Genomic DNA, 15,601 nt, shown 5'->3' on the forward strand with positions numbered 1-15,601 from the left:
TATTCTTACAATTTAGTGTCTGAAAACTTTTTTCTAGAAACTGTTTAACTCGATGTAAAAACTGTGGAAACGAGAACTTACAGGACATGGATGTTGCAGCCCCATGCAAATATTTCATGTGCTAGGGGGTTGTCTTACAACTACCATGTAGGCCGTGTTGATGGAAAACACCCACATTACTTTTGCTGGCCTGGTAGAGTGTAGATTGTCTTACCACCCTGACCTCAAACTCCACCAGATGTTGGGAATTACCGATCAGAAATACGCTTGTGGTAGAGAAAGCCAAAATGCTGACTGCTGTCTTCAGAAGGAGCATATAAAAGATGGAGGCGTCCTGGCCCCAGTGGCTAAGGCATCAAAGAAGCAGAAGAGCTGTCCGTTTCCCCCTCTGGTAATCAGAGGCATCCTTCGCTGTTACGAGTCCCGTGGGCAGTGCCACTAGAGTCTGCCTGAGAGGCCTGATGGTTTGTCCTCGTCAGCTGGGAGAGGCTTCTGTACCTGGGGCCCTGAGAGAGGCACTGTGGAGGAGAGGGAAGCTGCAGGGTTGCGGAGCAGGAGTAATGAGGCCAGTGTCTGTGTCAGTTGTCACTGGGTAAGGATCACAGTTGTCTCTCTGTGGTGGTGGGGGGGCGGGGGGTGGAGGGTGTGGGGAGAGAGACCGAGACCCTGCCAACCAGTAGCTTAGGGTCTGGTTAAAAGTGAAATGAGAAATAACAAGATGCTTGAGTCTCACCAAGCACTGTTGACTCACTACCTTGAACTTGAATGAGAATGAAGGGTAAAGGAGAGATCCACAAAGACAGGGCAAGTACATGGAAGATAGCCGAGGATGGTGGTTTTTTGAGTTAAGGTGATGATTGGTTCAAAAGAGAACTCAATTAGCAAGCCAAATACGTGTCCATATGTACTGAGAATACACCTCCTCCATCACGTGACTTGTGGAAACCATGGAGGATGGTGACCTGACCTGCCGCAGGGGCCTCATGTGGTGGGCTGGCACTTGGATGTCTGGTGTGTGTGCCCTGTAAGGGGACAGACGGAAGAGCCTCAGAACCAGGTTTGTGGGAGACCTAATTCTTGGGGGGAGGGGTATCATACTCTTGACTCCACTGCCTTTTTCCCCCTGAATTTGTTTTAATTATGTAGTAGCCCAGGGTCAAGCCCTCATGCAAAAGAGGAAAGGAATTTGTTAACCCTTTTGCTGAGGTGCCCACAGAATACCGTGAGGTGGGCCACAGGTAAAATTCGGACTATGATGCATTTTCTTGGGTAGCAGACTGAAGTCAAAGGTGTATATGAACAAGGACGATTTAAAAGTGGAAATGACACTGGGAGCCAGGCAAGCATATTTTCACTACACTCGAATACCTGGACTTGGGTGTGCCACCCTTCAGACATGGCTGACATGGTGATGGACCCGTAGTGGTCCCTCAACGGTCGCCAAGGAAACTGAGGGGGGACTTTTGGGACTTTTTCTTCCTCCATCAAGACCTAGAGCTGAAGTAATAACTTGTCTTTCTGTTTATTTTTTAAATTTATTTTAAAGATTTTATTTCTTTATCAGAGGGGAAGGGAAGGAGAGAGGGAGAGAAACATCAGTGTGTGGTTGCCTCTCATGCGTCCCCTGCCAGGAACTGGCCTGCAACCCAGGCACGTGCCCTGACTGGGAATCGAACAGTGGTTGTTTGGTCCGCAGGCCTGCACTCAGTCCACTGAGCTACACCAGCCACGGCGTCTTTCTGTTTATTAATACTAATCGGATTTCTCTACATATGCTATAAAATAGCATTCGATTTCATTGTTTACGGACATGGACAAGTATGGTGATTGCAGGGGAGAGGGAGGTATAAGGGGGTTAAATGGTAATGAAAAAAAACCCCATTTTTAAAAGATAAAAAAATACAGGAACAAATATAAAAGAGACAAGGACAAAAACTGCGGGGGGGTAGAAATGGGAGGGAGTGGGGAGGGCTGGGTGGGTGGGCTGGGATGGGAGTAAAAGACAAAAAATTGTACTTGAAAAATGATTAAAATTTTTAAAAAATTTTAAAGATTAATGAGATGACTTGGGTTTTAACTTGCATGAGCCAGGTGGATGTGAACGTGTGATTTCTTCAGATTTTTCTAAAGTCTTGAAAATGAGGTCCACGCCACCCTGCCTGGCCAGGGTAGCTGTACCTGGGAAGCCTTGTTCTGGAGACTCCTGACCGCGCTTCCCTCCTCCCTTCCCCTCCCAGGTCAGGACGCAGCCCCACAGTGACCCAGCCAGAAGGTCACTGGCATCATCAGGCTTGAGGACTCTGACGCCCAGTGGAGGGGAAAGGCTTTTCTCTCCTGGGTAACCCGCATGGGGCCCAGGAGGCACTGTCTAAGGACACCACAAGGGCGTCCGCTCTCCAAGGCAGGGCTGGGACGGCTGGGCCAGACTTCCCGTTTTGCTGCTGTGGCTGCTCCTGCGCTCAGGTTACTGCAGTGGGCATTCAGCAGTGCGTCCCAGGGGTGCTTACGGGCCTTCAGCCTCTGGTGGATGCCCACAGCCCTCCACAGGGGAGCCGGCCGGCCTGCCTGCCTCGGGTTCGTGTGCTGCGATGGCCTGGCCTGCCGCGTTTGACTCTCTGCCGATGGAGGATGCTACCCTGGAAGCCAGGGTGCCCATTTTGTGTCAGGTGGCCCGTGGCAATGGCCCCAGAGACAGGGAGAGAGAGGAAGCAGGGTCCTAGGCCCCTGTCCACGTGTAGCAGGTCATCCTCTGGGCGACTCTCTTACTAATGGGCAGGGATCGGAATTCCCCCTTTCCCCTCTGTGCTGTAGATAAATGCATGAGATAACATAGACTCATTGCAACTGACTGCTCCACTTCTGCCATTATAGCTATGACTCACCAAGGTGCCCAAGCGTTTTATAATTGTTGCATGAATTGATTTTGTTTTCAAGTCAAATGCACTGGTAAACACTTTTGGTGAGGGAAAGTAGGCGATCTGACCCAGAAGTCCCCATCCCAGTGGCAGTTCACCTCAGACCAAGTCTGGGGGCCACCAGCCAGCCACTCGGCTGACCCATCTCCGGCATGCAGCACTCCAGGTCCCCTCCCACTGGTTCCTGGCTGCCTGGAAGGCTCTGTCCTTCTCTCCAAGGCAGTGCTCCAGCCTGTTGGAGATGAGAGGGGTGCGGGTAGGGGGGAGGGCGACACCTGGCGCCCCCTCGCTGGGCTACTGCCCCTGGGGCTGGAGATAAGGCTGGCCCCATCTCCCCACAGGGACCTCGGCCAGCCCAGCTGTTTACCACAGCCCGTCCCTGGCTCAGCCCTCTGGGCCCCATCCCAGCCTGAGTTTCTCACGGCCCAGCCCCTCCTCCCACGCTGTGTTGCGCCAGGATTTTGTCTCTGGCTGGGGGAAATCTCCCCTTTGTCCCTTTATTTCCCTGAGGTTCGATGTTCCTGGGGCGCCCCCCTCCCCAACACACTCCTCGGCGCTCTCGGAGCACGGCAGCCTTTCTCTGTAGACAGGCCCCTGCATCAGGGAGCTGGCGGAGGAACAGGTCGTGTTTACCCTGATGCCTCCGGCCAGACAAGGGGAGCCGCGTGGGCCAGGTCACACCAGCCGTGGGGCGTGCCTCCCTCCGGTGGGCACCGTGCTCTCGGAAGCGTAGGGCCAGCCTCCCCGGGGGGGAGGGGGGAGGGGGAGCTGAGTGCATGTATTCCAGGTCTCCTAGGAGTTGCTCAATCAGCGTTTGGCGAACAGATGGAGTAGCGGTTGGATGCTGGGTCCGCAGGAGGGGATTTCCATGCAGGATGATGTAAGCGGGGCACGTGTGTGGGAACAGGGTTTAAGTCAGAGCAAACATTTACCAAGTTTGCCCTTGTTTACGGGCTGTGTGAAGAGTGTGGAGCCTGAATCAATTTTCCTCATCTGCCGAAGAGACCAGTATTTATACATCGGTGGTCAGGGTTGAACCCAAACAGGATTCCTTCCCCAGAACACACCTGTGACATCTTGAGACATGTATGGGTTTGTCCCAGGTCAATGCCACCTGGCTAAATGTGAGAAGAATAAAAGATAGTGCAGTTCTCGGTAGTCCTCCTTACCCTTCATCTCACCAAGAAAAGCTGCTGAGGCACGTACCCACCCCTTAAAACCAACGTCCATTGCATCTGCACCATGGCCGTGCCCCAGACACTGTGCTGAGCCCATCACAAGCACGGCCTTCGTCACCTTCACCCACCTTTGACTAGGGGCCTGTCATCCTCATTTTACAGGTGAGGAAATGGAAGCTGGGAGAAGATGAGTAACAGTCCCAGACTCACACACGGCAGGGGAGTGGGAGAGGCTGCCCCCGCCCAGGGGGGTCTGAGGCCAGAGCCTTTGCTTGTTACCTCTGGGTCAGAGGGGCGCTGGCGGCTGCTCCCGCCTCTCTGGGCCACCTCTTGGGGCCTCCGTGTCCTCCTCCTCCGCAAAATGCGGAGTCTGACAGTGTTTCTCAGATTTGCTCACTAAGGCTGCTGTTGCGTCTTGGAAATGTAAACTTTTAGTATTTATCTATTTTTTAAATTTTATTTATTGATTTGAGAGCAAAACATCGATTTGTTGTTCCACTTATTTATGCATTCACTAGTTGATTCTTTTTTTTTATTTTAATTGTTGTTCAAGTACAGTTTTGATTGGTTGATTCTTGTAGGTGCCCTGACTGAAGATCAAACCCGCAACCTTGGCGTATCAGGACAAAGCTCTAACCAACCGAGCCACCCAGCCAGGGTCTAGTATTAATTTTTACTTGCATTAATCTGTTGTCTTCTTTTGAAAATGAAGAAGCTGCCACGCATGAAGGCTGACTTGCCCGAGACGTCCCGACCAGTGAGGGGAGATGCCGGGCTCCAGCCCAGGCAGGAGCACAGCCTGCCAGCCTCGCCCGGCCCGCTGCCTCCCAGACTCGGGCCCACATGTGCGGCCCCAGCTGTGACGGGGTCAGCAGGCCACTGGCATCTGTGCATTGTGCTAATGTTGCTACCCAGAATCCCATTTGTTGGGTTAAATTTGTGCAGGTCTATAATCCCGTGGTGGTAATTCGATACTCAAAAGACTCTGAAAACTTAAAAGTTTCCCATAAATTTGTGAGACCTGGCCTGTCTGAACTCCGTGAGGCCGCTGAGAGTCTTGACTTACCCTGTGTGGGTGAGTATGTTTTGCTGCAGAGGTGTGAGTGTTGGGGGGGGGGGTTGTACTTTGCGGTTGGTTGGTTTCGATCCCAGACCCTGCTGGCGGAGGTATAGCACGTACAGTTTATTAACTTCTAAAATGTAAAAAATTCTCAACTCAGGAGCACATTTGGTCCCAAGAGTTTCTGATAAGGGATTATCATTCTCTAAAAGCTGTAAAAATAAAGAGCTGAGGCCCAGTTTTACATCTGTCTGTCTCCAAGTGGCGTCGGGTTCTAACGTGGGGTCCAGGGCCCAGGTCCGACATTACTGAAGTTGGAGAAGCTCGGGAAGGAATGACGTTTAGTAGAGCTTCCTCCACCTAAGCTGAGCTTTAGGAAGCCTGTTTCCGAATTGCAAGGTGCTGGTCCTCTGGCTTTCTGGGTCAAGTTTGCAGGCCGTTGGCACAAGGGCTGGGAACCATCAAACTGAGCACAGACGAGGCCAGGGCAGGAGAGGATCCAGAGAGCCTTGGGTGCTGGCCACTGGGGTCCCAACCCAGGCCCCCTCCCTAGGAGCCCACCGGGCGGCAGCAGCGGAGCAGGAGGCGCTGAGCCGGGCCACGCAGGACCTGAGGCCGAGACTGAGGACCTGCCCTCTCTGTGCACGACTGGGCACTGAGGCCAATACTGCTCAGCTGCAGGCCCCCAGTTTTTCTCTGGAGGCCAGGACGCCCACCCTCAGCTGAGAGGGACCCTTCACGCCTATGCTCTGCAGACTGACCCTGCACCCTGCACTGACCTTTGTGGGGCCTGGGTCCTCAGCCTGCCTCCCATTCAGGAAGTGGGAGGTGGGTGAGAGTGGCTCCTCACACCAGCTCCTTTAATGCCTCCAGGAGTTCAGGTGACAAGAGCTTCTCCACAGGAGACTGTAGCCCCACACTTGCAGTGTGTGCGTGTGCATGTTCCCTACGTGTGTGTGTGTGTGTTCCCATGCAGAAGGAAGGCAATGAGATCTCTGAGGCTGGAGCTGCTGGATGGGAGCCAATCAGGACAGGCTTCCTGTCCCCCCCCCCCACTCTCCCCCTGCTGCCCTGGCTCTGGTCTCCTGCCCCGCGGCAGTGTTCTGCCCCGACTCTGGTTTCTTCACATGGCCTCCCCCTCCTCCTGGGGCCCTTTCCCAGGGCCTGGGTTGCGGTTGGGGGCAGATGTCACTGAAGGACATCCGGGGAGTTCTGTTCTTTCTCTTGGGTGGCCCTCATGTCTGTAGGAAGGGTCTGGAGCTCAATTTCTGCCCCAGCTGTGAGGGTGAAACCCCTCCACCAGCCAGGGGGCTTATCTGAGGACAGCCACTTGTCAGGCACACTGAGCACTGCACCTCTGGCTCTCGTGATCTTGTTGCTTCGAGGCCCCGGATTCTCTGTGGCAGCAGGAGACAGCCGGGAGGACGGCGTGGGACCTGGAAGCACAGCGCCCAGCCGAGGGGCAGAACGGCATCGAGTGTTTTCACACTCTCCCCTGACCTTGAACGATCGTCTCAAGGGAAATGTCTACGAGTGTTACACATGAGGTGGAGGGTGGGAGAAGGTGGAGTGACGAGTGGAAGAACACACAAGTGGGAGTGAGGCACTCCTCTTCCTTTGGATTGCTAGTGCCTGTGGAAGTGCTAGTGACTAGTGCTAGTGACTTGTGCAGTGGAAACAGTTGACCATTCAGGTGGAAAGATTCATTTCTTTTACAGTAACACACATCAGAATGTAATGCCCCACTAGCATGTAAACTCCCCAAGGGCAGGACAATCTGTGGGTTAGAGCCCCCGGCTTGGGAGAGCTGATAGTGCCTCTTCCCAGCTGTGTCTACAAACCTCCCCTTGTGGCTTGGAAACAGCCCTGGGGCACTCACACCAGGGAAACCAGCCACAAAGCAGCCCCTTTCCTCCGGAGAGCTGGTTTCTAAGCATTTGCCTCCACTGGACAGGTCTCTCCCCAGCTTCTGGTGCAGAGTAGGCACTCAAATATAAAAAAGGAATGAATAAGGAGTGAACAACCACCACAAAAAAAAAAAAAAAGGAAAGAAAAAAAAGTGGAAGAAGTGGTGTTTTCTAAGTTCAGTTCCACAAATCTGTGTGCCATGTGCTGCAGGCAGAGAGGGGACCCTTGTCCTCTGGGGTGGCCCAGCATCAGAACATCCCTTCTGGGGAAGCTGCCAGTTCTGCTTTCTCGGGCCCTGGCAGTCGGGGTGCGGACGTGCTCCCGTTGGAGTGGGAGTCTATGAACCCTCTTCCTGGGGGCGGCATGGGTCAATGTTGCCTAAAGCAGCAGTTGCGGTGGCCTGGGGTCCAGCGGGCCAGGTCCCAACCAGACCTGCTCCTGGGCCTTGAATGCAACCTCCGCAGGGGTTACTGCTCACTTGGGTGCCTGATTCTCCAGGTTCCCTCAATTCTCGGAGCTCCCAACGTCCTTTGTCTAAGCAACTTTGTTGTCTTTGTGAGTGAAATTCATTCTGTGGTTTGCAGCTGAGAGCCCTGCATGTCAGGTCCAGTTAGATGGGCAGAGATCTACAGGGGAACATGGACTGGAGGGAGCAGGGGCAGGGGGAGCCTGCAGGACATGGACCTGAGGGTGGCTGCTGGGGGCTGTCAATCACCATGCTTCCCACAGCATGCCCTCTTGAAGGACACCTTCGGGACCACCACAGGCCGCTGGTACAGGGGGCAGTGATGAAGGAGACAGATCCCTGCCCATCCAAAGTTCACAGTTTAGAGGGAGAAAAAGACACAAGTATCATTGTCACAGTTCAAAACTACCCAGAGGTGTGTGTGGGGAAGGCTTCTTGGAGGAGGTGCTTCCTGAGAGCCCTGAGGCTCTTGGGTTTTTGCCCTCTTCCTCTTCTCTCCAGCTTCCATCCCATCCCAACCTCACAAAGAGATGTAGCCACACCTTGGCCCTGGCCCTGGCCCTGCAGTCTGCAAAGCTGATTACAATGTAGGGAACCCAGGAGACAGGTGGAGGGAGCGTGGGACAGAAGGAACTAACTTTTATTGAGCACCTAGTAGGAGCTTTACAGAGCCAGTGACTTCCCTACTTTGTCACCCTCTGTGTGAGGCTCAGGTGGGCCTGCTGAGGCTTAAGGAGGTAACATGAGAAGTCCATGCCCTGAGAGGCAGAACAGGTGCCCACCCCAGGTCTGTCTGCCTCCCAGGGCTGTACTCCTGCCCCTTCTGCCCTGATTTGGGCTGCCTCCACCCCCATCCCCAGTGTGGGGAGTCTCCTGGAGCCAGTTGGCGGCTCCAGCCAGTGCAGAGCAGAGGTTACATGGGTCTTACACTTTTTCCTGGAATCTTCTTCTAAGCCATCTTTTTTGTGGTGTGTGCACTGTTTTCTTTTTGTTAAAGATTGTATTTATTTATTTTTAGAGAAAGGGGAAGAGAAGGCAAAAGAGAGGGAAAGAAACATCAATGTGTGGTTGCTTCTCTTGGGTCCCCTACTGGGGGCCTGGCCCGCAAGCCGGGCTTGTGCCCTGACTGGGAATTGAACCGGAGACCCTTTGGTTCACAGGCTGGCACTCAATCACCGGCAGGGCATGTGCACTGTTTTTTGAGGAACAACGATTGTGTGCTGGGCTTGTGCTCACAACACCCTTCTGAGGTGGCAGGATTTGACGTTTAAAGACAAGTCCCTGCCCAAGCCAGTAGCTGCTGGAGTCCGGCTGGTGAGTCCAAGGCTGTCCCCTAACACCGTGTGAGTGGGAAGCAGGAAATCCTGGGCCCGGGTGTCTAAGGAGAAGGGATCACAGAGGAAAACCAGGAACAGTTCAGGAAGATGCCTCACCCCCCGCCCCCCCATGGCAGGAGAAGCCGCTTCCTCCCACTTTGCAGGGGACCTTTGACCAAACTCGGAAAACTCCTGGCCGCTGGGGGCAGGGAGTAGGGCTTTTTGAATGGAAGAAACCATTTTTCCTTCTCTAGGGATGCTTTGGGTAATTCCGCTGCCTTTGCTCTGGCAAGCCTTATCTTTGCCTGAGAATTCCCACGAATCCCCAGGGGCCCCTGCTACACAGCTGTGGCTTCTCCTCTCTCCCTGGGTAGGTAGGAAACAGGTCAGACTTAAATGCTATGCTTTTGTGAGCGTTTTGTCTGAGCCCAGGGAGATGACCTGCAGGAGCCACGGTTCTTAAGAGGGGCTGAGCTTCCCTCCAGGGACTTTCCTCTGCCCCAGTGGAGGCCAGGGCAGAAATGACCCCTGGCTCCATGGCCGGGGCAGGCAAGGGGCTGAAGGCAGATGAGGGTGAGGTTAAAGGGACGGCAGGGATGGCACACCTCCCACGTGCCCCAGGGCCAGTGTCATTTTCCTGGAGGTTGGGTGATTTCCAGTCCCCCAAAAGGGATGGCAGGCAGAGTGCCTTGGCTGAGACAAAGGACAACTAGGAGAGAAAATGCGTCACGTGTATTGAGCCCCAGCTTGATTCCCAACTAGTTCCCCGGGCACAGGGGATAGGGCGCCAACTTTCCCCTGAGGGGCCTCCTGCTGAGTCAGGGAGGCTCAGATCCCCACAGCCCGATGCGTCCTGGGGACAGGGACTGAGACTCAGGCCAGAGGCCCAGAGTCTGCTTCCCACCGTGGGGGGGAGGCTTCTGGAAACGATGACATTGGCCCAGGGTCCTGAGGGATGAGTAGGAGTCTGCAGGGTAGAGCAGGTTTCCAGAGCGCATTCTGGGCAGGGGAAAAGATAGCTGGTGCTGGGAACAGCAGCTGGTGTGTGGAAAAAGTCGGTTGAGGCCAAAGTATGAATTCAGGAGGAAAAGACAGGGGCGGGGAGGGGGGATGGACAGAGATGCCTTGTATGTAAGGTGGGTGGCACAAAACTGGAAGGGTGTCCTCCCAAGAGTAGAGGACAAGGCAAGGCTTGGCTCAGACCCAAAGGGACGCAGGCCCTGGGCATCACCGGTCACTTGGTGGCCTGTCCACGAGGACATGTCCTCCTACCGGAATTGGGGATGGGTGTCTCTAGGGCGGGGTAGGAGGAAATGGGGTGGAGAAGGAGCCAACCAGCCCTGGGAAAGCCCGGAGGAGACGCCGCCCGGGGCTCCGCCCGCCGAGGTGGGAACTGCGCTGGCCACACCTCCTCACCGCGCGCCCTCGGGCTGGGCTGGGGGTCTCCAGGGAAAAGGAGACGCTTGGAGCGGGGGACTCGGGTGCCCAGCGGACGGACTGACGCCACCGCCTCCAGCCTTCTGGGGTCCTTCCTGTCAGTCGCCGTTCTCGGCGCGGGGACCCGAGACCGAGTGCGCCCCTCCCCGAAGGTGAAGGATCCTCCGGCCCCGGTTCCTCCGCTGGGGCTCGCACCTGCCCGGCCATCCCGCATCGCGCGTCGGAAGCGGCGACTTGGCGCCTTTGGTCGCTGCACCCGACCAGTCCCTGGGCGGGTGGAGGCGCGAGGCCGGCGCCAGGGGTGGTGGTGCGGCCGCGGGGCGCCCCCTATGGCGGGCTGACGCTGGGGACGGACCAAGGAGGCCTTCGCTTTCCGCGTCCGAATCGGACGGAGTCGGGGGGGGGTGGGGAGACGCGCGGGAAGCCCAGGCGCGAGCTCCTGTAACCCGCCACCCGGAGGCGTCCTGAATAGCAATTTTAAGTAAAGTGCTTTTCTCTGGTCCTTTCTTCAGTCTCTCCCGCAGCTCTGCTCACCCCGCCCCTAACGGCAGCCTCCCCAGAGGAGCGTCACCTGTTGCTCTGGAACCAGGCGGCCACGCCCGTCAGTGCCGCGGGGCGCGGGGCGGGGGAGGCAGCCCGCAGCCCGCCCCGCCCCCGCCGGCCCCAGGAGCCTCTAGGCGGTGAGAAGAATGACTAAATGAATCACTGCTGGTGCTAAATTAACGGAGCATGCACGTCGTTAAACGTGCCAACTAAAATTCTGCTGAATTTGGCGTATGTTTGCTCTGTTCGATTCTTGTAAACTGAGGTCATTTTATACTTAAAAAAAATAATCAAGGGAACATTGGTAGAACTGCAGATTTAAAATTTTAAGCACACAAGTCAGTACTTGTTTAATGTTTTGTACCGAACGGGGCACATTCACATTATGTCACTCTGCGGCGCAGTGACACGTACACGCACACGCGCCCCACACCCTGCGCCCAGACGCTGCGCGTGCAGGCACCGCTCGCGTGCACACACCCCCGCACCAGGAGCGTGCTGTGCGGCTTCCCCGCCACAGGGAAATACAAAGTGGGATGCAATTAACATTTTTAAAGCATTTACATTGAGTTTTATAAATGTCTTAAGAGAGTTTTAAACAACTCGAGTAATGGCTTTTTAAAAAAAAATCTTTTGCTGAGTTGAAACAGTGAATCTGCTGGCTTTAACCCTGAACTCCCTGATTTTCAAGAACGAGGAAGTATTTTTAATTGACCTCTTTTTCCCTCCGAAACCCTGAAAGGAGTTACTTTTGAACGTTTACAAGCCGGTCGCAGACGGGCCTTTCTCCCTCCCTTGCGTGAGCGGCGCGGCCGGCGCTGCGTTCGCTCCCGTGCGCCCCTCTGCGGGCCTCCAGGTCACCTGTGCTGAGCGGGAAGGGAAGGAGACGCCCCCGCCCGCCGCCCTCTCTCCGCGGTCGCAGGCCTGGGCCCCGGTGGGGCGGCGCCTGGTCTGCCCCGCCCGCTCCAGCCCGGCCTCTCTCGCAGGCCGAGATGCAGCTGCTCCTGCTCGTGCCCCTGCTGCTGGCCTCGGCGGCCGGGTCCTCGGTGAGTGCAGCCCTGTCCGGCCCCGGAGGACCCTACTTGGGAGACGGGTGCCGGCTGGAGCCCCAGCCTCCCCCGCGCCCCGTTTCCCGGAGGCGGCAGCAATCTAGGAGTGGGCCAAGGTCCGCGAAGATGGATGGGGTGGGACGAGGCCAGCCCTCAGCCTGAGCTCCTTCTGAAACAGGTGGGAGCCAGCTGCCCAAGGCGCCCAGACCTGCTCCTCCAGCTGGGAGCGCAGTTTGCCCCCGCAGGAATGGCAACTGCCCGGCGCCCGCCCCCTTCAGAAGGTGCTGAGTGCACCCTAACCCTGGGAACCCCCTCCCTGGAGCGGTCTTCCATGGTGGAAAGAGGGGGGCCATGCTGGCACCAGCCAAGGTGCAGACTCGGTGGCCCACTCCAGCAGATTCCTGCCATCTGCCGAGGACCAAACCCCGCCGCCCCTCAGCCGTTTGAGCCGAGGCGTTTGGGGAGCCACCCACTTGGCGCACCCTGGGGTTGGCATCTGGAGGGGGCTTCGCTAGCACTTTCTCAAAGGATGGAAGCCTTTGTATCTCTGCTCTCCAGTAAGGTAGCCTCTGTGTTCACGTGGCTGTCGAGTGTACGATCTGTGGCTCGTGCCACTGAGGAACTGGATTTTTTGTTTAATTTGATTTCTGCTTTGCTGTTTAATTTGTTTGCTGCTGCAACAAGGTGCTAGCAGCAACCGCACGGTGCACACGTAGAGTGGACGGAGAAAGCCCTCTGGTGATCAAGTGCAGTTTCATTAACCGGAGCTCCAAGGACAGGGCCCCCTGAAGAACCTCTGTGGGTCCTCAGGGGATAAGGGGTCTTTGAGACCCAGGGACCTGCCCTCAGGGAGGGGAGGGTCTGCGGAGCTGGGCTGGGCCCTGGAGCGGCTCCTGCCAAGCTCTCCTGGCACCGCTGGGACGGAAGGCGCAGAGGCAGCCAGGCCCCATCCTGCCCCGGGAGCGCGCTCCGCAGGGAAGGCCCGCAGCCTTGCCCAGCCCGCTGAGAGGCAGGCGGGTCGGAGAGAAAGGGCAGCGAAACGGTTGCCGTCTTGGGCAGGGAAACGCCGCCTGGGTGGAAACACAAGTTGAGGACGATGAGAGCCCCAGAGGGCAGGCAGGGTGGGCATGAGCAGTGGGCAGCCACACGCCCCCGGAGCCGCACCAGACCAGCGCAGGCCTCGATCGGAGCCGTGACAGGCAGAGCCTTCCCCGCCTCGCGGCCTCCCCAGCAGATCCCCACAGTCAACTCGGCCATCCCCCGGTCCTCGCGCCCTAAATGTCACTCTGCGGTCCTTGGCGAGGGCTTCCTCCTGGTGCCTGGGGGCCTGGAGGCCACAGCTCGGTGGAAGGGGTCACGGCACCAGTGTCAAAACCATGGGGCGAAACCCAGAGACACCCACTAACAGCTGCGTGGCCTTCAGCAAATCGCCAGGCCGCAGGTTTCTTTAATTCGGGGGCGAAATGCCCACCATGGCTGCAGCGCAGATGGAATGAGTCAAGGCCCACAGAGAGCCCTGGGTCCTCTCAGGTGCTTTCTTTCTCAGCAACGCCTGTGCGGCCCTCTCCTGCCTCCTCAGCGGGCGGTGGGCTCGGCCGCGGCTGAGCCTGCGGCGCTGCGACCTCCCCTGTCCCTCTCCACTGTCTGGAGGAGGCCGTAGCCCAGCCTCACTGCTCAGCTGCTTTGGGTCCGGTTCTGACTGGGGCAGGGTCCACCACAGGAGCCCCAAGCAGTTCTCGGGCTGTTCTAGTGCTGACAGGGGTCAGCTTGAGCAGAGGGTCGAGAAGGAACAGCAGCGCCCCCTCGCCACCCACCCCCACCCCCAAGCCAGGCGGGGAGGCTTCCCGAGGCGACGGACCTCCAGCCCCCTCGCCTCCCACCGCGCACTCCCCCCCTCATGCCCCTCCCGCCCGTGCACGCAGGGCAGCTGCTGCCCCTGGGGACAGCGCCGCAGGAAAGGGGCTCCGAGCTCAGGTGGGAGTTGCAGGAGGAGGGGTGAGGTGCTGAGAGCAGCGGGACGCAGGTGAGGACAGGCCCGGCTCACTCGGGCTCCGTCAGCTGGTGGTTTGGGAAACCAGGTGCCTGGGCTGCCGGGCGGAAAGTGCTTGCTTCCCGCGGGGAGACGGTGTGGAGCAGCGGGCAGGGCGCGGCTCCAGGGTCTGACCGGCCGGGTCCCTCGATCCCGTGTGCTGGTGGCCCTCGGCCGGTGGCCATCTGCCCCGCGGGTGCTGCCGAGGGTGAGGTAAGGGGGTGTTTGTAAGGCTTGGTACTCAGAAGGCCCCGCGTTGGGGGCAGTCGTCCCTCACCCCAGCCTGTGCCCACAAGGCGGCCGGGTGGGGGGTGCCCCCTGTTGCCTCCACAACAGTCAGTCCCGCCCTACTGGGGTGGGGGGAAGGGTGGGCTGGGCAGGCCCAGTGCCTCTGTTTCAGGAGCAACAGCGACACCCAGACAGGCCTTGCCCGGAGGGTAATTAGTAACCAGACCAAGGCCAGCAGGGTGCGGGAGCAGCAGTCCCCGAGGGCCGCTCCCGGACTCTCCGAGGTGGCGTTGAGGCCGTGTGCGTGGGCAGCGCCTTCCCCTGTCCACGCTCAGTGTCTTCCCTTTAAAATAGGAACTCGATCAAGTGAACTGCATTTTACATTTTATTAAGAGAACACTTGGAGCCTTGGCTGGTGTAGCTCAGTGGACTGAGCGTGGGCTTGCAAACCACACAATCGCGGTTCGATCCCCAGATTGCGGTTCGATTCCCAGTTGGGGCACATGTCTGGGTTGCAGGCTGGTTCCCTGCAGGCCAGTTCCCAGTAGAGGACGCATGAAAGGCAACCATACATTGGTGTTTCTCTCCCTCTCTCCTTCCCTTCCCCTCTAAAGATAAATAAATAAAATCTTTAAAAAAAACACAAAACACTTGGGTATTCTGGTTCACTGGTTTTTCAAAAGCTTGGCCCTTTGTCCCAGTGAGAACTGATGGGTGAGTGATTTGAAGAGTGAAAGCTAAGACCTTCAGTCTGGCTGGACCTTCCTTCTTGGTGTTGTGAGTGGTTTGGTGTGACTCAGGGTTCGGCTCTGTTAGAAAGCAAGAGAAACCCAGCGTTGTCACGGAAGGGGGGGTCAGAGCCGAGCTGTGGGTGATCTGTGGGGGCATAAACCCTGTGGAGACCCCAATCTGCAGGTGCACGGACCCTGCTGAGACCCCGGGGAGTTGCTGGGGGCTTTCAATGGGAGGAAGAGCTTGCTTCCTCACATTAGGACTTGAGTTCTTTGTCTGGAAAGTGGGAGTGATTTGTTTTTCTCCCTAGAGATTCTTCTATGGTGATGCCTTAAAATGCAGTCCCCTCCCAGCAAATAAACCATACTTCCAGCACACCTCTGCCTCCTGGCAGAACAGCGAGGTCAGGTCGGACACCTGTCTAGCTCCTTAGGATGCACCTGCACCTCACTGAGCTCCCCCAGTGAGGTAGGTGGGGGGTTGGAAGCCAGAGCGGAGCTGACCTGCTGCTGTGCCCACGCGTCCCTCTGCGGCTCTCTCTTCCGGCCTCACTGTCTTGTCCGTGCGCTGGGGCAATGCCACTCCCCATGGGAAGGAGTCAAGGTTCAAAGTGCCCCGGGTCCCGTCACGGGCCTTCTCCCTCAGCAGCACCTGCGTGGGCTTCCACCTCCTCTGCGGGGCTGAGCCCAGATGTCAGATTGTTCTGAGGGCTGAGTGGGAGAGCATGTGCGTGGCGCGTG

General features: G+C 57.1%; 1 protein-coding gene across 1 annotated transcript in view; it reads left to right on the forward strand.

The window, feature by feature from the left end:
• Positions 1-10,264: 10,264 nt before the first annotated feature.
• Positions 10,265-15,601, forward strand: part of PAPLN (papilin, proteoglycan like sulfated glycoprotein) — a 38,411-nt gene continuing 33,074 nt past the window's right edge. The window contains exons 1-3 of the mRNA XM_053673314.1: positions 10,265-10,432; positions 10,793-10,960; positions 11,566-11,869. Of these exons, the coding sequence (XP_053529289.1) occupies positions 11,816-11,869 (54 nt within the window). The 5' untranslated portion in view covers positions 10,265-10,432; positions 10,793-10,960; positions 11,566-11,815. The remainder of the gene's footprint in view (positions 10,433-10,792; positions 10,961-11,565; positions 11,870-15,601) is intronic.

Source organism: Artibeus jamaicensis, unplaced genomic scaffold (genome assembly GCF_021234435.1).
Source record: "Artibeus jamaicensis isolate MK-2021 breed Jamaican fruit bat unplaced genomic scaffold, CSHL_Jam_final contig_851, whole genome shotgun sequence".
NCBI lineage: Eukaryota > Metazoa > Chordata > Mammalia > Chiroptera > Phyllostomidae > Artibeus > Artibeus jamaicensis.